The following is a 23,836-nucleotide window of genomic DNA, read 5'->3' on the forward strand; positions in this document are numbered from 1 at the left end:
ATTTTCCAGGAGAAATAAAAATGGCACAAGAGTACATGAACCCGGAAGGTACAGACATGTTTAAACTGTTTTTTTTTTTAATCCGTAAACGGCAGCAAGGGCCTCGGCGAGGGAGGGGGAGGGGCCACCGTGCACACCTGACGCACTGGCTCCTCCCCCTCTCACCTCTTTAGCACACATACGCAGTTATCGGCTTTCTGTTTGGCTGCCGTGGGTTAGAAAAACGCGAAGCTCAGCATCAGAGTAGGATATTAACAGTATGGTTGACAGCTGAAACCCGCCAACCTAACAGACGGAGTTTACAGGTAAGTCTTCAAAGATGGTAACTGGTTGTCAGAACAGGTGCAGGCTGGTTTTGTAGCACGTATGAAGCTTTATCTTAAGTCAAGGTGTCAGCCGAACTCGGCCGAATTGGCCGTTGGCTCAATTTAAACTAATTACGTATGTGTTTAATTAGACGGACACTTTGTAAAGACACTTGTACCATTTTTTTTTTTTTTTCGTGGTTTCATTAAAGAGTTCTGGCGCCGTGCCTAGAACTCACCTGTGTCGGCTTGAGTTCGGGCCTTATTGGGGCTTCCAGGGTGCACAGCTCGTTATTTATTGTTTGCAGATGCGGTAAGAAGCGCGATGTGTCGAGAGAACTCAAAGATTCCTGAGTCCATGCTTGAAGGCTTTAAGGTGGACTTGAGAAATCAGTTTATTTACCTAACAAACAAATATTTCCCAAATAATGTTAAAATGACTCGTGTAGTCAACCGAACTTGACCGAATTGATCACTGTTTTTGTCTTAATGAAATACAGCTGTGTTCAATTGGACTGATGTTATAGGAAAGCACGTGGGCGATTATCCCACAGTTTGACTATGGAGTTCTGTGACGGCGCTTACGCCTCACCTGTGTTAGCTGTGATTTGGGACTTAATTGCTGCTGTCAGTTTGTACAGCTGGCTCTCTTTTCATTTACAGATGTGATAAGAGGCTGTGAGCTGACCCAAACATTCCCCGGGATAAGCTTTAAGGGTTTGAGTGTGACTTGTGAAATGAATTCCTTCCCTTGAGCGCACTGTGATTTCGCCAATAAAAGATTACATCTAGGGATGGGTTTAGCCGAACGTGGCCGACTTTATCATTGGCCTGGTTTCAACTAAATAACTGAATGAATTGGACAAAATAAACACGTTTAAGACACTTTTCTTAATTTTAGTATTAAGTTCTAGCGCTACATCTGTACCTCACAGGTGTTACGTTTGCTGGCAGTTTCACTGACGCCTACAGATAAATGTGTCACATTTCTTAACATAAGGTCGAAGCTTTAATGGGAAATTATGAAACAGTGTTTCTTAGTTGGCGGATAAACGCCTACACTGCCAATCAGTGATAAGTGTTTTCCCTCCATGTGTCGGCATGTTTCAGGTACTGTATCTACAAGAGGAGCCTTATCATTGGCCTACTGTAAACTGTACTGTTGGATTATAATTCATTCCGACTTTTAGTAGTTGTAAAGGAAGTTGGACTTATTTATCCTAATAAATCAATCAATAAAATGTCATTTTCACAAGTTAAATCATTACAAGTGAGAGATTTCATAGTAGAACGAGTATATTGCAATGTGTGTCAATGATAAATGATCAATCACATCTGAGGTAGACCTAAATGTGGCAAAAAAAAAAAAAACCCTTAAAAGTCAAGTCTTAAACTGTGAAATGAATAATTTTGCCACTGGTGAAGCATTTATTCGAGGGAAATTTGATTATGGAGAAACAGGGTCACTACTTCGCTAATAAAATGGGATGATTTGCCCCTTATTAATAAGGAATGATACAAAATCAGATATATTAAACTAATGAGCTTCAGAGGTTTGAGACTTTTATCTGTTAGATATTTTAAAGACCCCAGAAAATTGTTGCCAAATGAATGAATTATGAAAATTAGCCAGATTTAAACTGTTATTTTAGTAGTAATCAGTCTGCAGCTGATACAGTTAAACTGCTCTGCTGTATTGTGAGAAGGCCCTTTCTTAACAGTGAAGTCAATCAGACGTGACTCGGTGAGGGTTTGTTTCTTTTGCAGTCTGAAATGAATACTTTGATATTTTAATGTGTAACTCGGGTTTGTGGTACTTTATTTGTAGTGATGGGGATTTTTCGCGTGCACACACGCCATTTCAAGCAGATGAATAGTGTTGGCAGCCCTTGACTTGAAGTTGCAGATTTCATTCAGCTGCTTTGAGGTCCACCGGTGCTTTTCTTCTTTAAACGCGTGTACACCTGTTCACACATGGCTCTTTCAAACTGGGGAGATTTTGCACCACTAACCGCTGCACACTGGGTGTCTGTGTTTGAACAGGGCAGTGTTATTGATCTGCTGTTTTGAGAATAAAGGCAATGTTCGGATACCCCGGCTCTGATGTAAGGATGGTGTTTTTTAAAAAACCTGCAGACTGGCAGCACAGCTCGTCACCTGCTACGCGATCTGCATGGCAATAACAAGGAGACAATAAACCCAGTCAGTGTGCTCTGGGTTCATTGTGTCTGTACAGCGTAGACATTCAGGGCTTTTCTGAGAGAGGACAATGTCTAATTGTTTGAATATGAATCATAAAAAATGCGTGTCAAAAGTGACGAGTCAAGTTTTCAAATTGGAAACAAACCTTGTTTCGAAGGCCTTTAATTGGCAGCTTGGCATAATTTTAAAATGAGAAATCTGATAAATGACAGGAGCGTGATAAAATTCAGATCAAATCTGAGGTGTAAAACTGACAGCAGCGAGGTGGTGGAGCAGGTTTACTGCCGATGGTACAATTGATGGTGGTTTGCTTGAAATGTCATGAAGCAAAACTCTGAACCACAGTGAACCTCGCAGTGAGAGCAGGGGAGACTTCTAGGCTGCTTCAAACTAGAGACGGTGTGTATGAGAGCTGTGATGGTGGAAGTAATAGTGAAATCTTATTTTGGGATAAAATTGTAAGGTACTGCAATGCTTCCTTTGTTGCGTCCTTTAGCAGAGGATATACTGGATCCTCCTTAATGCAAGGAAAAGAGCTGATGCCATCCAATAGTACATATGTTCGCTTTCTTACAGTGATCAGTGACACAGATCATGCAAATGTTAATTTGCAGTTTTGTTTGGTTTCGCTTCCCTTTCATGCTGTGACCCACTGATATGGTTTCAACCTTAAAAATTAGTATTAGTTTTAACCTGAATTTAAGTGTTGCATGAATTAATTGAACTTCAGGCACAGAAAGCTTAAATGAAGGCAGGAGCTGCTCTCGATCATCATTTCTATTTATTTGAAATTACAGCTCTGGCAGTGAAGTGGTATTTTTCACCAGTGGCTCAGGAAAGCCAGTAAAAACTCAGTGGGTAAAGTATCGAAGAGTCACCTCCTGGATTTTAGTTTGACGTCAGCAACATGCAAGCGCAGAAAGATTCTTTTCTTTTTTGTTTTTGTTTCCTCACGTCTTTAGGAGTTATCCTTCTCACCTTTCCTTGATCTCATGACTTTTTTTTTCATCATGATCAAGGAAAAGTGTTTAGGAGAAGCGTCACAGGTATATTTGTCTGGTCGGTTTGCTGCAGACGGCTTTTTGCACGACACTTTTTGGACCCGTTGGCAAACTGATGCAGAATTATTAAAGTGAGATGTTGCCTGATGTGACTGAATGTGCTCTGGCAGATTATCATTTAAGGAGAAAAGATCGGTTCACTAAAATAAAAATAAACTAGATTAGACGGAGCAACAGAAAGTTGTATCTGATGGTTCAACATAAATCTTGGAAGAAGTATGGAGGAAATGTTTTTAGCGTTTCAGAATAAACAAATGTCTTAGAAGATAGACATGTCTGTGTAAGATGTCTATCACATGGCTAGCGCCTCTCCACCAGCTAAATATGAAACTTAAAAAAAAGAAAGAAACCCTTGTTAGCGGTGAACTCAAAGTAAATACAATGATAGTAAAACTGTATTAACCCTGCTTTTCCAGCTTTTATGAACCTGTAACTCTGTTTTTATATAAGCTTGACTTGTATTTTTTTTCTAGAATTTGCTTATAAATGATTAAAAATGATTTTTAAGAGGTTTGTATTTGATAAAATCCTAAAGTATCCGAGCGGGTACTTCAATTATTAGTGGCAATCAGTACTAGTTTGAGAAGAGATCTTTGAGAGAATGTTAAACTGTTTTTGTTTAAAATGGTTCAGCTCCAGGAAAAAATGCAAATGCCATCAATCCTCTTCTGCTGATCCTTTTCATGGGTGCGGGGGGGCTGGAGCCTGGAGCCTATCCCAGCTGTCTTAGAGCGACAGGCAGGGTACACCCTGGACAGGTCGCCAGTCTGTTGCAGGGCTAACACACGCACACAGACAACCATTCACATCTATGGGCAATTTAGTTACCAATTAACCTATCCCCAGTAACTGCATGTCTCTGGACTGTGTGAGGAAGCCGGAGAGAATTCACGCAGACACAGGGAGAACATGTGAACTCCACACAGACAGACCCCGTCCTGAAAATGCAAATGATTTAAAAAAACAAACAAAACGACACTAAAACTTCATGCTTTCTTTTATTTGATACAAACCAAATCAGTGCTCTCTGTTGCAGCACGGTGTGGGTGTTTACGGAAATGTTCAGCGACCTATAAGGAAATCTGTTTTCATATTCAGACGGTGCGCCGCAGCAGTAGGTGTTTGTGGAAAATCAGGTTCACATTTATCTCGGGCTGTCTGCCACACAGGTTTATTTTCAGAAAGACAAACATGACTCAACCGAGCTGTTGTTCTAGTAGTATTGTATGCTAATGCGTGTAATTGTTGTCATGTTATGAGAGGTATTTTGTTTATCGCCAATTTGCACAAACATGGTGACAAAAAGAGCTTCCGGAGATCAGCAGCAGATCTGAAAAACAAACCTCTATGTGCAGTAGTTTGTCAACATATGGTTAAAAACTAAACCTCCTTTCTAATATTACTGTCATGAATTAAAGAGAAGAGAGAAGCTTAAGTATTCCCTGAGATTATAAATGATGACGTGTGAGGTTGTGTGGTTTTTAAAAAAAAAAAAAATTTATTTGGTGATATCTCAGTGCAGGCATACACATTTCAGTACTTGTTATTAGGAAGTGAAGCAGTATTATTTTTCTGCACTTATTATCTTCATGTTATATTGAAGATTTTAATTCAAAACAAAGAAATTATATTTAACTGAAGTGTGGAGATAATTTTTGGACCAGCTGCTCGTCTGTGACGTGTTCACTGACATGTGGTGACTCGCGGTGCTCTGAACACTTCGTAGTCCTGTCGCTGTCTAAAGCCCACAGCCTACCTGAGCACTGATCATGTAACCAAGAGAACCGTTGCTTATTGAACGTTTTCTCCCTTTCAGATCATAATCTGTAAATTATAAAGGCTATGTGGGGAAAAATCTCAGATCATCTCCGACATTCAAACTCACTTCCCTTAAATTGCGTCTCTCCCTCCTCTCCCCCCCCATTCCTTCCCCATTCTGATGCTCGGTTTGAACTTCCGCTGTTGTCTGTGTTAGTGAGGCGATGAACAGGTGTTCCTAATAAAGTAGGTAGGTAGTACCTCTGAATGGCAGTGGCATAATATCTGTCTTTTATTTTGAAAAACTTATGAAAGTAGTTTTGGTGAAATGAATGAAAATGAGGCAGATACAAGAGATTGTTACCCTACAGGCTTAAACTTTTAGAAAAGGCCAACATAAGTAACACAGAAAATGGGCTTGAAATTGTATCTAGTCAATATGTTTTGACTAAACCATCAATATAGAACATAATCCTGAAACAATAGCTAATGAAAAATACTGGATATATACAAAATAATGTAAAGTTTGTCCAAAAACATCCATGATGGTTTAATCCTAAACTGGCTGTAGGTGCGAATGCCGTATGACAGCTGGCTCCAGCCCAACTATGACCCTGATTTGGGTAGTCAAAAATAAATGGATGGAAAATCTGGAATCAGCAGGAAGTGTTTACTGTTTCTATTAATATCGCTCCAATAATGCAGCACAAATGTTGTTATGCTTAATCTCACATTTGTGACGTACAGCTGGCTGATTAAGCTTTAAGTATACATTTAGCACTTGGAACACTCCCTCTGTCTGAGTAAAGGTCAGCAGTATTTTGCATGTGGATTTCACCAGCAAGGTCATTGCAACAAGGACGACATCGGCTGCTATAATAAACCTGAGCTCTCGAGCAGCCTGTGACTAAGGGCTGACCTTCACCTTTGCCCTCAGGTAACATGGAGGTGGCAGGTTCATGGTCAGAAGTGTTTGAGGGCTCAGAGACGAAGGAGGAATCGTCCGAGACGCTGTTGGGCAGCTCTACTCTCACTCTGGCTCCTCTGGTATCAGACTCGCCATCCATCCGCCGCTCCCAACCCATCCTGATTACCTCAAACAGGTACGACCAGCACACACATTAGTCACGGTGACTGCTCAATACACACACCATGGACATGAATCATTAAACTCATGAAGAAGGAGGTGGATGTTGACTCAAGTCAGTGACTCAAGAGTCATCTGATGTTTAAAGAAGTGAGTTTCTGTTCCTCCCAGCAGATGTAATAAATACTGCGAGCTGTCAGTGGGTAGATGTCACACAGGTGCTGTTTGACTTCTTTTCTTTGCTGGGGTTCTTTATCACGGCTTGATGGATGAGCTAAGACAAAGAGAGCGACGTTCTCATGATGCAGAGATGTCATCACCTCGGTGTCAGCGCAGTAAAATGAATAGGTGTTCCACGTTAGGCAAGATCAGGAAGAGGAGACCGGTTCCTCTTTCCAGCAGTGGGAGAAAGAATATAGGCTCTCCCACTGCTGCAGTTCCCCCCCCCCCCCCACACACGATTATGAATCATTTAGCTTTATTAGTGTCCATGAGTGGGCTGATATCAGCCCAACAGCTAAAACAGTATTAGATAACAGCATCTGTCTGCCTCTCTTTCACTTTCCCTCCAGCTGTAAATTATCTGACCTGTCTTCTTCACTCTGCATGAGCAGAAGAGGTAAAGGCATGTTATACAGCTGGAAATCTCACAGCAAATGCAGCACTATGTGAGGAGTGCACTTGGAAAAGTGGCGCATAAATATTTACGTGACTTTAAAACTAAAGGAAAAAATCCAGCTGTGTCAGCTGAGACTTAATAGGGTGACGGGGATGATTCCCATGAAACCTGGGAAGAAATCCAGACTACATTCATGGTTTAATATTCGATTTAATTGATGTGTTGCTTACAAGTTTTAGCTGAGCTGTGACTAGACCTGGCAAGTTTTATAGAAATTCAGGTGCAAGGCTGAGGCGCCCTGTTTTAGGTTTATCATGGTTTTGAACAGTTATCATCTTAGTCTGCACATCTGGGTGAGAGGAATATTCCAGGAACTATGACACCATTTTTTCCCGATTGATCATGAGATGAGGCTTTTATAGACAACCTGTTCCTTAGCAGGTAGGTCTGCAGTGTAAGTTACCATGGTGATATATGTGGTAATAAGTGAGCACCCATGAAAACCCAGGCTTAAACCTCACTAAGTCTCAAATCCTGCTTGGTATTGCAAACCACCTGTAATCTCAGACTAAAGGGAGACCCAGCTAGGATCTCGAGCTGCTCATCACCAGATACCGATGACTGGCTGCTAATGAATGTTGTCTTGGTACCTTACCTGACCTCTCAATGTCTGATCAACGTGCAATATGAGTGCAGGCCTGCAGGGGCGACCTGTCATGTTGTTGAGTTTATGTGCACGCTGCAGTTAGCTACGTCAACTTCTGTCTCAAACACGTGAGACTTGTTGTTGGGATTCATTTGTCTCAATTCTCAGCACCAATAGATATGAATATAATCGGCTTCATTGTGTCTGCATCATGCTTGTTACAGTAGATTATTTTTATCATCAAGATAAATATAGAACATTACCAGGCTTATCATTTAACTGCACAATGAGCTTATTTGTCAGTTTTTCTGAGTTTGCCTCATTTTGATGTCGTTGTGTTCTTTCTGTCTGAATGTTTCAGGGCGAAGGGCGTGGAGTCGTTCTCTTCCTCCGTCCCGTCCATACCAAACCCGTTCCCTGAGCTTTCCAAATCTCCGGTGCTCATCAGTTCATTTCCACCACAGTCGAGTGACAAACATGTAAGTGTCCTTCCTAATCAGCTAATTCAGAGATCCAAGGTAACCCTTTAAATGTTTCCAGTAGTAAGTATTCTTTTTGTGTTTTAATAGCTCTAAAGTCTCTTTATTTTGACTATTTTGTTAAAGTGACCACTGCATGTTTAATCCTTTCATTCCCCATTTTCAGTTTCCCTGAATTCAAACCTCATTTCAGACTTTCAGTCATGCCTTTTAAAAGAATACGTTTTACAATTCTGCAGGCAAATTATCATTAATCCACCTTTGAAAGCTGTCCCCAGTGGATCCTCCTGTTTTTTTTCTACATTAGGTTGTAATTTCAGTTTCACTTGCGGCTGAGTGCCAGAGTCAGGCTAGAGGAGTTAGAAAGTACGACATGGAGAAACACTCTGTTGGTTTAGGTCTTTTATTTTCATGGGATTTATTGTACTTTTAGAAAGTGTTTGTTTGGGCTAATCAGAGCTTCTACTGAGTGAATTCCATCACACCTGCTTGGCTGACAGGTGCTATCAGAACACGGAGCCTTTACCTGTCTGATTGTGACTGACAGCAGAGCTATGTTGCCATGCCTGCATGGACTTATTTTGAATCACAAACACTGCCAGAGTAAGCATGTCTGCAGTTACATCAGCATGTCAGCGTGTTGCGCGAGCCAGCTGTGGACTGGATTTATTACTTCACTTTTTTTCTGAATATTCCACCAGAAAATATCGATGCTCTTACCTTTTGTCACCCTCGATTTGAGTGACGTCTGCGTGAGCTGAAATGCACTCGGCGTGACTTAACTTTTTGTTCCCCTGAGGCAGTCTTCAGGTCTTTCCAGGGTTCAACAAAATCAGTGTCCCAATAGTCAGACTTCCTTCTCTTTAAATGAATCGTTTGAGGTTAGTGAAACTGAGTGTGACTCTGCGTGGGCTTTAAGATGAAGCTGCAGCCTGCCTTCTTTTACACATGGCCAGCAGCACAGAGGCGCCATGACTGGGACGGTGAACCCAGGTGGAGTGAAAAAAGTTTATTTTCAGGTTCGACAGCAGACGCGCTTCATTAGCGTATCACAATCAAAAACCCAGTGAAAGTCTTTTTGTCACACCACCTGCTCAGCAAGCTTAAAGGGGAAGAAAACAATCTTTTCAGCTGCTCCCATCCAACACCAGCAGCTCCACACACAGCGATAAAATACTGAAACTAAAGCTGATCTTTGCTGCCATCTGTAAAATCACAGAATGGTGAGTTCATCCAGATCAAGAAGCTGAGCGAGAGAGTGTGAGTCCAGCTTTGAGGCCACAATTTGTGCATAGGAGTTTAGTCATGCAGACACAAGGAATGGCCAAAAGCACTTCCATAAATAATAAATCCTTTTTCCACTTTGCTGTGGAAGAACTTGACTGTCCTGCAAAGAAACCTGAACTCTGTTCCTCCAACACACCATCTCTGAGCCGGGATGTATCCATGTTGGACCTTGGTAAATTTCTGACTCCCTGCAGCTGGTTAAACATCTGGTGCTGGCACAAAAAGCAGAGGATCTTTGCACAAGCTGATTAATTGGGTTTTAATTTAATTTACCATTTTGGTTTCCAAAAATTCTGAAAATGAAATGATCAACTCAAATGCACAGGTAACATTGAGCCATCAAACAGTTAATTTAAAAAGTTTTAATTTAGTAATCTTGATTAAAAATAATGCATCCTGACCTGTTTTTGATCCCATCAGTAGCAGGAAAAACTAAACCAGCGCAGGATGCAAAGTCGTTAATGGAGCATTAACCTGAAAAGAAACAAACGAGGGATGAGATTGAAATGAATCTGGAAACACAAAAGCTCGTGAACAGAGTCGTGAGTCAGCTGCGTGTGGGCTGCAGAAGATTTTCAGCTTTCCAAATGGGCTGTGGCGATCTGGAGGTTATGAATGACTAGCATAGAGGATAGTCTTCACTCTTTGCTTTCCATTAGCGCACATGTGCATGAGTGTAAAGGTGTTTGTAGTAAACCAGTGAAACCAGTTCCTTTTGGATTAAAAGATAAAATCATGAGCTTTGTGTCTTAAATACGGAAACGTATGTATTTATCTTTTTCAAATGAGCCGAGTGAATAGTCCGTGGACTGACTGGATGCTGACCTGTGGGGATTTCAGCTAAAAGAATTTTCCTCCCCCATAATCCCACTTGGTCAATGGGTACCTATTATTTATTATGTCTGACGCAGTCACTCGCCCAACCAGTCTGGACTTAATTGATTGACAGGCGCAGGTTTCAGGGGTTTCTGGTCGGGCAGGTTCGTTGTCTTTTGCTTGAAAGCGTGCTGCGAGATCCAGACAGTGTCAGACAGCAGCGCTCTGTCTCATCCTGACCGGTGAATAACCTGCACTCAGTTCACCTCAGCAGCATCGGGAGTGCATGGACACGACTGCTTCATCGGTCTGTTTACTTCAGCGTGTGCAGAAGAAGATGAAGATGGGAGAGGATTGGGTCTGAAGCCTGCGGTGTAGATGCTCAAAGTTAAGATGCAAACAAGATGAAGACTAAAACAAGCCTCGCTCATATCACACTAAAATTAGGAAGAATTTAAAAGTCCTTCAATTTAAGTGTCAAGGCTTATTAAATACATTGTGGCTGTCTGACGTTGCACAACAGTTGGCAGGATCTTGGCTGCTTGTCTCGAATGCGCTGATGTTGAAACGGTGCCAAAACCAGCTGCAAGACCCGTGTAGCGCACTTGTTTGCGTCTCAGTGCTGTTTTTACCTCGCACTACAGTTGTTCCACAGGTATAGCCAGTGGTGCCAGCAGTGAGCTTGATATCATACTGTGCACGTAGCGTCTAGCACCTCAGTGGTGATACGAGCAGAGCATCTGCAGTCTCTCTCCAGGATCCTAAATGCTGCTTTTAAAAAGCAGTTTTCATTGGCTCATTCCAAATCCAACACTGATCTATTTTCCTCATCTGGTTATTATAGTTTATTTATTGCCTGATGTGGTTGTGATAATTGTCACTAGGTGGTACGGCAAGTGTGTAATTGGAGGTAATATGAACCTCAAAGCTGAGTCTCACACTGAATTCTTAAAACGGAGCGTTCTTCTGCTCCTCCCTTAACTCGGTGACCTATCGCAGTTAAGTTCAGGTGGCTTAACGTGAATGTAGAGGGTGGGAGCGAAGACGGATCCCACTACAAGACACATCCGAGGATGGATGCTCAGGAATCTGAGCTGATGGGCTTTAATCACATCTGTTCTGCTGTTAAATAAGAACGTGCTTATCAATGAGGTCTTTTTTTTTTTTTCTTTCTTTTTAAAGTGCAGGGGAAATGATAGCAGTGTCTGTATGTGGCACAAGGACGTAAACACAGGGATGGGTCAGGGTCTCACGCTTACTGAGGCTCTTCTACAAATCATACAGTTCAGCTGTGAGCACAGATTTTAAGTTTGTCAGTAAATCAGCGTTTCGTTTGTTGCTCCATCTGAGCCGTCAGGTTATGTCAAATATTCATGGTTGCCTGTAAAAAGTGCACTTTCTCATAGTTTTTAATTCTCACTTAGCTACTAATAAAAAATAAATAAATAAATAAAAAAAGCTGCAACCTGTGTCTGAAACTTCAAACTATAAAATTAAGTCTCTTGGGAGATTTATTGGCTGTCAGTAGCTCACAATGAGAGCGTGTTAAGTTAAAAAGCTAATATCTAAATGCAGAAAACAGAAGGCGTCTCTGCAATTCTGTTATGCAAGGCTGGGAAATTATAAACTAAATCTGACTTCATATTATCATATGAAGTTAGATTTTGTTTCTAATTTTGTTTTAACAAAGATTAATATTAGCATCAGCTGACTTCATTATGTGTGAAGTATTGGATAAAAGTGTGTGTGTGTGTGTGTGTGTGGGTGGTTCAGGCGATTAAGGTGTATGGAGAGGACAGCCACAGCAGGTCGGTGTGGGTTTCTCCAGGAGCCACAGCCAGGGAGGCGTGCCACATGTTGGTGCAGACGGCTCACTGCAGCGACCAGGAAAACTGGGCCCTCCTCGAAGTCCATCCCACCCTCGGTCTGGGTAAGACGACGCGGTGAACGAACCTTTTAACTGCGGTATGTCGAAATTTCTCATACCTCATCCTGTCTCCACAGAGAGGTGTCTGGAGGACCACGAGGTTGTGTTGGAGGTTCAGGCGACCTGGTCTCTGAAGGGTGACACGAGGTTTATGTTCTGCAAGAACTACGCCAAGTACGAGTTCTTCAGGAAGCCAATGGTATGCAGCTAGCCGTTTGTTTAAAACCATGTGACAATGCAAATCTAAAGAGAGAACTCTAAGATGAATAACCCTTTTTCCTTCTTGCATAACAGCAGACTCTGAGCAGAGGTATTTTCAGCGTCTTTATTAAACAAGTCGGTGCAGTGGATGTTAATAAGGCCTGAAGTCATGGTGGCTTGATTGTCAGGTTGCGTGCTGGTGCAGACACACTGACTTAATTCCTCAGATATTTCATTACATCGACTCTGTGCTGTCACCTGTGCTGTTAAACAGAAACGACACTTGAAACGCACTGAAAACAGTCCCGTCCCACAGCTCTCTAACGTGTGCCCACACTGCCTCCAGAAGGCTCAGCAGTGAATAAGATCATACATTTAGGCCTTAAACTTGCACAGTTGCATAAAGCAACAGAAATTGTGAAGCACAGTTAAAGATGATGTTAGTGAAAGTAAGAAAATACTGCGTTCTCTGAAGTGTTGCTAAATTATGTCACATTAGTTTGCATGGTGTGGCTAACGCTAGCATCCATGCGCTCAAGCTGAATGTGGTTAAATATGAATGCCAGTTTCCTCTGATTAACTTGCAGCTGCACATTTCTTAAAGCCAAAGCACTGCTGGACCACACTGTCCTCTCACAGAGAGGGGGAGCTGTCAGGGATGCAGACTGGGGAAACAGTCCTCTCCTCTTCAGTACATGTCAAATAATTGGTGTAACTGCTCCTATTATACATATACAGGGCTTGAAATTCATATTTCATAGTACAGTTGGCTGGAGTTCCTCCTTAAATGCGTAGCATGTAGTTGTGAGTGTAATTGCAGGTTATGCATTTTCCTCTTCTTGCCATAGATTTTAATATCTGCAATCTCTGCTTTAGTTTTCTTTTTGCTGTCCTGTCACATCTGCATCTCATCATGGTAGATTTTACAGATCCAGAAGTGCATTTTAAGTTCAAACCCTGGATATACTCGGGGATATTTTAAGATCAGATTTTAAAATAATTTATGTAAACTTTATTAGCTTTTCTCTTTGTCCTCTTAGCCTCGTGTTATTTTCCATCAGTTGACGTAGGTTGGCGTTTTGCTCCTGCAGCTCTCTGTTGGTGTCTTGAGTCTGATCGCAAGAGCTTTTGAGCAGAGGGTGCACACCGGGTGTTGACCAAGTCAGATGTTGGTCCACCTCTGCAGCACATCTGGCCCATCTTTCTGGATCTGTGAAGTGTTGAGCTGAACACTGTTTGTGGGGATTTTCCCACGTTGTAAATGCTGCATTTGCTCAATGCTGCACTGAAATCAGTCGGTAACACAGTCCAGTGACTCCAGCAGACACTTTGCCTTTCTGGGATTGTGTAAAACGTTTCTGCACGTTAGCACCTGTCAGACAATGGGTGTTATTTTCTTTCCTCTGGTGCTGGAATTACCCATCCAGCCACATTTGTGGCTACAGCACTGAAAACAAAAGCTGCAGAGTAAATGTTCTTTATTTAATCTTTGCTCAGTCACATTACAACATAAATGCTTCACTTTGCAGACTGTTGGATGGTTTCAACAGTTTTTTTTTTAAAAATCTGATGATGAAATTTCTTTTGTGGGTTTTAATTTTGTTTATGCATAATTATCTTTTATAGCAGTTATGCAAGTCCTGCGAGTGCAGTTATTCCTTTATATGAACGAGATTTTAATGCCAATAATAAGAGTTTAATGTTTCCTCGTTGGTTTTCCATCAAATCTTCACGCTCCGGGCACACTGGGTATTAACCGTCTGCGTTAGTGTTAAATTTAAGTTGATGAACGTGCAGAAACCTGCATGTTTTAAGCTAACAAAACCACAGCAGCCGTCTCCCTCTGGGCACTTTGAAAGTGCCAGTTTGGCACCAGTTTGATTTCTTTGTGCACACGACTGGAAATTTACCTCGGGCTTTTTCTGATCACCTCTCATTTTATTAAATTTTTTTTTCTCTCCACGTCTTGAACAAAGGATCATGATTGGTGGAAGGTGTGGTGTATATTTATCTTTGTGTAGTTTGTCGTGTTCCCCGCTCACTGATTGGTTGGATGAAGTCACAGGAGGAGAAGAAGCTTCTTTGTCATGTAAATGAGTGTCTGATCGTTTCAGGGGTATAATGACAGTCCTCTGCTTCTCACAGCTCTTCTTCCCAGAGTCCATGATCTCCGACAGCGCTGATGTCAACAAGGGTATGACGTCATCAGAGCTCATTAAGGTAAACCGTCCTGAAATCAGAAGCTCAATCACAACGGCTCGCTGAAAGCACTGCTAGATCTGTCAGCTCAGAGCTTAATGATGTTTAATGTTGCTGCTCAGTGGTTTACACTGCGAAACCAAAACGTCTTAAGATTATAATTGACAATGTAAAATGAAACGTGTATTTACAAAGGTTCAATCAGAATGATGGGGTACAGCAAAAAAAAAAAGAAATGGGTCCAGCATGAATATTACTAAAAAGTAAAAAGCCAGTATTTGTTTTTAATTAAGTTTTAATAAAAAAAAAAAACTCTTACTGATGCATGGAAAAACCAAACGACTGGTTAAATTGTTTTAATCACATTGAAATTCACATTTCAAGACTTTTTTTTTTTTCTTTTTTCATTAACTCAAAAGAACCAACAAATCAGACTCTCTGGGTTTCTAAGAGATTTAACTCACAGAAAATCTGTATAAAGTTTAAAGATTTGGGGCTCTGCGTTTGAACTTTAGAAAAAATTGCAATGTGTCGTCTGACCTGCAACGCTTTGAAAATTCTGCCAGTCTTGGCTGGCTGTGCTCTACACTCGGCACTGATCTGGCTTTCTCCAGTTATGATGAAGTATCAGTACCGTAGTGCTGGCGGAGAGTCAAAGCCAAGTTCTGATTTGATACCTGTGCTGGATTAAAAAGCTGTAATCCTCACTGTAAGGAAAACACTAGAATTTTATATATATATTTTTTTAATCTGAAAAGCATTGTCCTTGACTCTGCTCTTAAAACTATTTAAAACAAAATATGAGAGAGATGCTTTCAAAATGCACATTTACTCGTGCCTAAATCATCTGAGTACTTGGAGTCTCTGAGTGCTGAAGTGCTTTCAAAGTATGGAAGTATGTGATTTGAGGTTCCTGCAGTAATGCTGTAGTAATGAGTCGTGTTTACTCATCAGAACCTGCTCAAGTCTGGGACCTGTCCGGAGATCCAGGGTTTCCTGCATGTTAAAGAACCAAGTCGAAAGGCCTGGAAGAAGGTCTATTTCTTCCTTCGCCGCTCGGGACTCTACAGCTCCAGCAAGGGCTCGTCCAAGGTCAGCAGGTCCAGCACAGTCACAGACTTTAGTCACAGTAACTACATGACCTCTAGTTTGAGTAAATCGAGGTTCTGTGTGTGTCTTCGTGCAGGAGCCTCGTCACCTGCAGTATGTGGCTGATCTGGGCGATCTGAACGTCTACACTGTGGTGAACAGCCGTAAACTATACGGAGCGCCGACAGACTTCACCTTCTGCATTAAGGTGAGCTTTTTTTTTTTTTTTTTTTTCTTTTCATGTTTGTTCAGTCACCTCTTCAATTTAGCATTCCTCTTGCCTGTGTAGTCTTTGTGGCTCATTGAGTCAATAAAGATCACTTTCACTTGTCACACGAAGAAGGAAACGGGTGGATTAATGATGGCTCTGAAGCCATGACGGTGAACCTGCACGCACAAAATCAGAACTCCTTTGCTGAGATGTGGCATCATTCCTGTTTTCTTTACTGCAGATTAGCCGCTGAATTGAAAACACACATGGGGAAAATTTGGCCTGGAGGCTGGATTGAGATGGTCAGGAGTCCAGTTCCTGATATCCTGAAAGGAAAATTAAATGACACCCAAAAATCGCTACAAGCTGCAGCATGGTGTGCATGTGGAGCAGCTACATTGTCTAAATTTATTAATGATACTAAATATAGTTTGACACGGAGTTGTGGTGCAAATATTGGCTTTCTTGTCATTGAGCTGGATGTACGCGGGCGCCACCATCTTGGACTAGGGTTTGCGAAAATGGAGCACTGGCTCTCCTCCTGCTGCAGGTTCTGGTTGGAGGAGTCCTCCATCTCACAGTGGACGACCATGCAATGAGTCTCACAGCAGCTCAACTCATCAGTCAGCCAATAGCAGCTTCTTATGGCTGCTGGTAGCACTGCATGTTTTGATTTGTTAGATTTACACTGAATCGAATGGCGATCTTTTTGTTTGCCATGGAAAATAAAAGATTGGGGAGCTGTGTGTGTGTGTGTGTGTGTGTGGCCCAGTCTCTCATATTGAGACATTTATTTCTGTTTTATTCTAAGTTTTGGCAGTTTCTTTCATGTTTCTGTGCACCTCCATTAAATATACCTTTTCACTTGTGTTTGCACAGCCTTCCAAAAATCCCATCCGTGTTCAGGACCTGAAGATCCTGTGTGCTGAGAACGAGCAGACACGAACTTGTTGGACGTCCGCCTTCAGATTGTTCAAGGTATTGTCCATATTTATGCAAGAAACGCCTTGTTTATCATTTTATTTTCCATGTGTACTTACAACCATCTTGTGTGCTGTCAGTACGGGAAGCAGCTTCAGCGTAACTATGAGATGTCCAAAGCAGCTCCACAAAAAGTGGAAGGATCCAAATTAGCAGATGGCAAAGTGAGCTCCTCACACACGATGCACAGAGTTTGAGCCTCTTTGGATCGTCCTCTCATGTTCATGCTCTTCTTTTATCTGTGTGGGCAGTCAAAGTCGGAGGCTAGCCTGGTGGCCATGGACTTCTCTGGGAAGGCTGGCGGGAGGGTCATCCAGAACCCGATGGAAGCCCAGAGTGCAGAGCGGGAGGAGGGGCTTGCATGGAGGGTAAGGATGGAGGGAGGTGCTGATGCAGGACCAGACCCCCATTTTTAATTTAAAGAAACTATTAATGGAGCACCTTTCCAGCACGTTAGTACAGTTTGGTCCTGGTTGGATAGTGTCCAGTGATTGTACTCACGGGTTTGCAGCTGACGTGTGCTACCTGAGAGCAGTGAGGCTGATCCAGAACAGCTCCGGCCTGTGACACTGACGGCGAGTTGGCCGAGACTCCATCAGAATCAGAATACTTTATTGATCCCTGGGGGAAATTATTTTTTGTTACAGTGCTCCATTATAAACCAACATTAAGACAAGACAGACAATATGCTAACTAAGAATAGTACAATATATACATACATACATAAGTCACTTATAAATAAATATTTGGAAAAGAAACATGTGTAGTTGTAGCAGCAAACAGTGTGTTAAGTGGATGCGTTGTACAGGGAGATGGCCACAGGCAGGAATGATTTCCTGTGTCGTTCAGTGGTGCTTTTCGGTAATCTCAGTCTCTCACTGAACGAGCTCCTGTGACTGACCAACATGTCATGGAGTGGGTGGGAGGTGTTATCCAACATTGTCTTTATCTTGGACAGCATCCGCCTCTCCGACACCACCTTGAGGGAGTCCAGCTCCATCCCCACAACATTGCTGGCCTTACGGATCAGTTTATTAAGTCTGTTGGCATCTGCGACCCTCAGCCTGCTCCCCCAGCATGCAACAGCATAGAGGATCGCACTGGCCACCACAGACTCATAGAAAATCCTCAGCATTTTCTGGCAGATGTTGAAGGACCTCAGTCGCCTCAAAAAATAGAGACGACTCTGGCCCTTCCTGTAAAGTGCTGTGGTGTTTTTAGCCCAGTCCAGTTTATTGTCAATGTGTACTCCAAGGTATTTATAGTCCTCCACAATGTCAACACTGACCCCCTGGATTGAAACAGGGGTCAAGTGTTTCCTGGTCTTCCTGAAATCCACGATCAGTTCCTTGGTCTTTGCCACGTTGAGCTGCAGATGATTCTGCTCACACCACGTGACAAAGGAGTCGACCACAGCCCGGTACTCTGTCTCATCATCCCTGCTGATGCATCCAACCACCGCAGAGTCATCAGAAAACTTCTGAAGATGGCAGGTCTCTGTGCAGTGGCTGAAGTCTGTGGTGTAGAGGATGAAGAGGAAGGGGGAGAGGACAGTCCCCTGTGGTGCCCCTGTGTTGCTAATCACCTTGTCAGACACACACTGTGGGAGACGTACATATTGTGGTCTTCCTGTCAGGTAATCAACAATCCAGGACACCAGAGAAGCATCCACCTGCATCGCTGCTAACTTATCACCCAGGAGGGTCGGCCTGATGGTGTTGAAAGCACTGGAAAAGTCAAAAAACATGACCCTCACAGTGCTCGCCGGCTGGTCCAGATGGGTGTAGACACGATTGAGCAGGTAGATGATGGCGTCCTCTGTTCCGAGACGAGGCTGATAAGCGAACTGAAGGGGATCCAGATGTGGTCTTACTATGGGTCGCAGCTGGTCCAGGATGAGCCTTTCCAGGGTCTTCATGATGTGGGAGGTCAGTGCCACGGGCCTGTAATCCTCGGGGCCACTGGGACGAGGCGTCTTTGGTACAGGGACGAGGCATGATGTCTTCCACATCACCGGGACCCTCTGCAGACTCAGACTCAGCATAAACAGTTTATGAAAGACTCCACACAGCTGGGGGGCACAGGTCTTGAGGACAAGGGGACTCACTCCGTCTGGTCCAGCAGACTTGCCTGAGTGAAGTCTCCTCATTTGCATCTCAACCTGGTATTGAGTGAAGGTGATGGGTGGGGGAGGGGTGTCAGGAATCTCACAGGAGGCAACATGTGAAGAGAGAGGCTGGCACAGTGGTGTGGCTCTGGATTCCAGGCTGACTGCAGGTGAGGTTGTGGGGGTGGGAGCAGACACTGTGGTGTCGAATCTATTGAAAAATAGAGAGCTCCAGAGCTGATTGGAAGAGTCATAAAATCCCTGTTAGCTTTATATGCAACGTTATGACCCCGTGTAAAGCACAGCTTTTAATAACATCACTGAAGCAGAAACTTTAAAAGGACACTTGTACGGTTTTATATATAGAAACAAAATTATTTTAGCGCTCTCAGATGAAAGTAACCCCCCCACCTCCCCCTCTGAGGCTTCAGAGCTTGCTTTAAAATATTCCAGTGATGGTTGTCAGCATTTCCACTGCTGCACAGCAAACGGTGACTGCTGATTAACTTGGCATACTTTATTTTTCTTAATTGTAAACTTCCCCTTTACAAACACAAGGTTTGAGCAGCAGCCGGGAGGAATGAACATATTTGGAATATCTACTCTCTGACATCCTACAGAGATGTGCTTCGAGCGGCCTCTGAATCACAGCTCGGGTTTCACTCAGTATGTCCAGATAATCCCTGTGTGAAACTTGTGAAACGTCTTTAATCTGAGCATCCATCAAACTTGCTGTAAAGGCTTTAAAAGGAAACCTGGTGAGGATGCTTATGTAATGTGGTTTCAGCTCGACCTCATGGCGAACAGTGAATGGTCACAAAATAACATCAATAATTGTCTTGTTGTTTTGTTTACATTCAGCCCAGAATGCTTGAAATGTCTGCAGCACAAACTACATGTTGTGGACACTCTTAACCGTTCACCCGTCGCTGTGGCAACCAAGGGAAAAAATGTCAGACCATTATATTCAAACTAGAATCATAAAAAGTTTTTATTGCCTTGCTGAGAAGTTTTACTATTTAAACCTAACAGTAGATTTTATTGTCTAATCCTAACAGATGACAACACCATTAAAATAACTAATGGGCTAATAAATAAACATGAGTGGTGAAATGATCCATGGCAGCGTCAAACCTCCGGCATCCAAATGTGGACTTTTTCACGATATTTATTTTTTTTAAAAGTGAAAAATATTCACTTTGTGTACATCGATGCAAATTGGTACATGTGAGATGGGACCAATGGGAAAATTAATGGAAAAATCTAAATTGGTTGCTGACGGAGGAATTTAGACACCACAAGATGTCTTATTTTTTTTTTTTTTTTTTTTTTTTTCCCCCGTTCCACAGTGAGTGGGTGCTGCTCGCCGTAAACAGCAGTCAGAGTGAGGTGTGCCTGCGGCAGGAGAGCAAATCCTTCTCTGCACCGTCCATAGATTTTTCACTAGGCGCTCTTTGGAGGGGAAAAAGTCACTAAATCAGCAACTGAAGCCTGACAGCCACTGCTGTCGGAGAGAGAGAGATGTCAGGCATCCAAGCAGAGATGGTGCAGGCTTTATTTCCACATTTAATAAAAACATGCATATTTATACAGATCTCTAAAAGGGAATAAATTCTTTTCACAACAAATATCTGGTACAGATGTAGACCTTCAATTCTTCATGATTTTCTCTTCCACAGAAATTTAGATTCCCTGTGTTTGATCGGCGTTTGCTCTTAGCTTGATGTGATAAACCTAGACTACAGCTAACTCACCACCCAGCCTGAGATTACTGTGTTTTGTTTTGGGAGGCGAGGTGACTGATGTTTCAACTGGTTTCTCTTGCTTGTTTTTCCTTCTCTGCCACAGAGGCGAGAGGCCCTGAGGTGCAGTCTGCCTAACCTGAACTCTGCTGTGAGCCCTTCCTGTAAGTTCACATGAGTGGAGATGTGGGTCGTTGTCTGGGGGTGGTTGTGTTTTTTTTTTTTTTTTTTTGGTTTTTTTTTTTTTTATTTTATTTATTTTTATTTTCTTATTAGCCATCCACAAGACCCAGCTGTGGTTTCATGGTGGTGTTTCCAGAAAAGAAGCCCAGAGACTGATAGAGAAGCAGGGGCTGGTGGACGGGTGAGTGATAAAGGCATCACATCTGTAAGAGTGTCTTGTGGACTGATCGTTTGTATTCAAGTAGTTGTGTATGGAGAGTATTTAGCATGCGAATGTAAAACTGAGGTTGTGCTACTGCTATTAATGTTAGCCAAACACACAGATGGGGACAGATTATCTGTCTCATCCGGACTGGGTTAGGTCACCTAGAAGGAACTGGAAAGGCCCACTGCTCTACTTAGCCTGCTGCCACCACAACCCAACCTCAGAGGGAACATGGTGATGCCCTTATTTCTCCCTTTTGTTATTCTCAGAGGGAACCACTGACACTTTCTGCTCATCACTGAGCTGAAAGGGTTCCTGTGCGAAGCGTTACCATCTTTACTTACAATTCCTAAGTAGTCCACAAAGCCTCATTGGTGCTCGATGGCTCACTGGAAGGCTTGCATGCTGCTACCATGTTTTGTTACAGCTCAGCTCCCATGAATGTTTCACCATATTTGCTGGGCGACCTGATTTACTTGCTCAATACAGCTTTGTGGGTTTTTTTTTTTTTTTTTTTTTTAAACATGAACAAAGTTTACTTCTTGCAGTTGCAATCTTTAACCTGTAGAGGTCGCCTCTCATGGTGCTTTTGTGCAGTGTACTAAAATACTCCATACAGCATCCACCCTGTCAGATTTAATAGAGGAAGGTTTCAGTGATGTACTGAAGATCATATATTTGGGTTTACTGGCCAAGTTGACATAAAGCATGTCCTCTGTGTAGCTCTACCAGTGATCCCACAGGCTGAAGGATTGTCTGTCGTGCATTTCTCTCGCAGTTTTAACTCGAGCTGCTTTTTGCAGGATGTTCCTGATTCGTGACAGCCAACAGCACGCTCAGTGCTTCGTCCTGTCGCTGTGCTATCAGCTGAAGACCAAACACTACCTGGTGATCCCAGTGAGTTCCCTTCATTCAGTCCCTGCTTAAAAGGAGAAGCCTTCTGTGCGTATGACGCGCCCTAATTTTGATCATCTTCGTGTTTGCAGTTTGAGAACAGCGGCAGGAAGTACTACACCATGGACGACGGCGACACGCTCTTTATTGACCTCCTGCAGTTGGTCGAGTTTCATCAAATCAACAAGGGCATCCTGCCAGTGTGCCTCAAACACCCCTGCGTCTGCGTAGCACTATAAACCCACAGCTCCTTCACCTCACCTCTGCCCAGCTGCATCACCACCACCCAAACTCCCCACTCAGGTTGTCAAAGAAAATCTCTCACTGCAGTGTGATGAATTTATCAGGCTGTGGGACGAGGACTCGAGGGAAGACGGGCGAAAAGCATACTCTCTGCTCCTCCTCCCTTTGGTTTTAAACACATTCTCCACATCGTGCGGCTCCAGACTGTAGCGTTTTTTTTTTTTTTTTTTTAAATTTTAATTAACGAGCAGCGGCCCCACCGGAGACGGTTTAATTAGCCGCGTTAGACAGACTTTTTAGCGCTTTGGGGACCATGTTGATGACGTGCACTTTGATTCGGATCCATGCTGCGGCTGCCATGAGCAGTCAGACTTTCACTGTGTCGAGCAGCACCAGCGAGAGGAGGTGGTGTGTGTGTGTGTGTGATTCTCACCTGCACAGTAGAAGTGTGGCCAGCAGAGGGCGCTCTGACTCAAAGCTCAGAGGAGGAATTCATGGATTTCTCAGCTCAGCGTAGGAAGAGAGCATGTGTGGATTACTGAGAACATTTAACCATACAATGCACCTGGTTGCAATCATGTAGCATGTAAATTCTCACTCTCCTGACTGCAGTTTTTTTTGTAATTGTATTTGTGCCTTAAACAGAACCAGCTTTAATTCGTGTAACAGTAAAAGCTATTTCACTGCTGTATTTGCACAATGATGGTGAAGGGGAATCTGTCTTGTTTTGGTTTTACGAGAGTAAAAAGCTAACTGCAGAGGAGATGCGGTCAAAGCTATACATCAACTCTGTCGTAACCCTTTATTTTATAGGTTGATTTCTGACAGTTTTCTGTGTAATTGGGGAAAGTGTAGTTTACACCAAAAAGCAGAGCTGGTGTTGAGGTGGAGAGAAAATGCAATAATTACAAAATGTTTTTCTGCTTAGAATTTATTTGGAAAATATGCACCAGCTTTTTTTTTTTCTTTTTTTTAAATTAAAAATCAAGCAGGGGGGAGGGGGGCGATTGACTACACTTCATTTTTGGATTTTATCATGAAGATTTGTTGCTGAAATGTTTGCATGTATACCCACATGGGCATTATTCATTCAAAGACAAATTTAGTTTCCACTCATTTTATTATGTTGAACAGCATTTGTGACTTTTATTGACATGAAATGTTTTCAGATGTTTTATATGTTGAATAAACTTTCATATTAAAGATTCTGAATTTAAAATGATTATTTTTACTACTCAAACTTTGATCAGATTAAGTAAAGTCTGTTAAAGCATAACAAAGGGATGCCAGCCTGTCCAGTTTGGAGCAGAAACCACTGCGAGCCTGTTTCAGCTCCTTTAGTGCAAATGGACGTGACTACAGGTGCGCTGGAGAGGAAATGAGACTACCTCCATGGAGGTCATGGTTTAACAGGTGACCACAGCTTGATGATCGCTCCTCGTCCCTCCTGACTCTAGCTCTTTTGTTTTTTTGTCCTTGTGGCTGGTGGGTTTGCATCATGCCTACAGTCCATTTAGGTTGCACAGAGTCCAGCTCCTCCAGGGTGGCACATTTATGGGCTGTTACACGAGAAAAGAGCTGATGAAGGACCTTA

The 23,836-nt window shown here is 42.7% G+C and overlaps 1 protein-coding gene across 1 annotated transcript; it reads left to right on the top strand.

The window, feature by feature from the left end:
* Positions 1–6,268: 6,268 nt before the first annotated feature.
* On the top strand, positions 6,269–23,448 carry grb7 (growth factor receptor bound protein 7). Its single transcript, XM_085466969.1, has 14 exons — positions 6,269–6,429; positions 8,040–8,157; positions 12,034–12,190; positions 12,265–12,386; positions 14,534–14,608; positions 15,542–15,679; positions 15,774–15,884; positions 16,767–16,865; positions 16,949–17,032; positions 17,120–17,236; positions 20,824–20,881; positions 20,994–21,081; positions 21,909–22,002; positions 22,092–23,448. Exons 1-14 carry the CDS (start codon positions 6,269–6,271, stop codon positions 22,236–22,238), a joined length of 1,569 nt encoding a protein of 522 aa, XP_085323095.1. The 3' UTR covers positions 22,239–23,448.
* Positions 23,449–23,836: the final 388 nt, after the last annotated feature.

This window comes from Copadichromis virginalis, linkage group LG8, assembly GCF_057382275.1.
Source record: "Copadichromis virginalis isolate Kocher_CV1m ecotype Utaka linkage group LG8, C_Virginalis_male_GT1.1, whole genome shotgun sequence".
Lineage (NCBI taxonomy): Eukaryota > Metazoa > Chordata > Actinopteri > Cichliformes > Cichlidae > Copadichromis > Copadichromis virginalis.

What these genes read in the sequence shown, in the direction of transcription:
- grb7 (XM_085466969.1), top strand. Translation starts at nt 6,269, where the DNA reads ATGGAGGTGGCAGGTTCATGGTCAGAAGTGTTTGAGGGCTCAGAGACG. An exon ending in CCGCCTTCAGATTGTTCAAG is followed by an intron (nt 16,866 to 16,948) that starts GTATTGTCCATA and finishes GTGTGCTGTCAG; the next exon opens with TACGGGAAGCAGCTTCAGCG. An exon ending in AGGAGGGGCTTGCATGGAGG is followed by an intron (nt 17,237 to 20,823) that starts GTAAGGATGGAG and finishes TCTCTGCCACAG; the next exon opens with AGGCGAGAGGCCCTGAGGTG.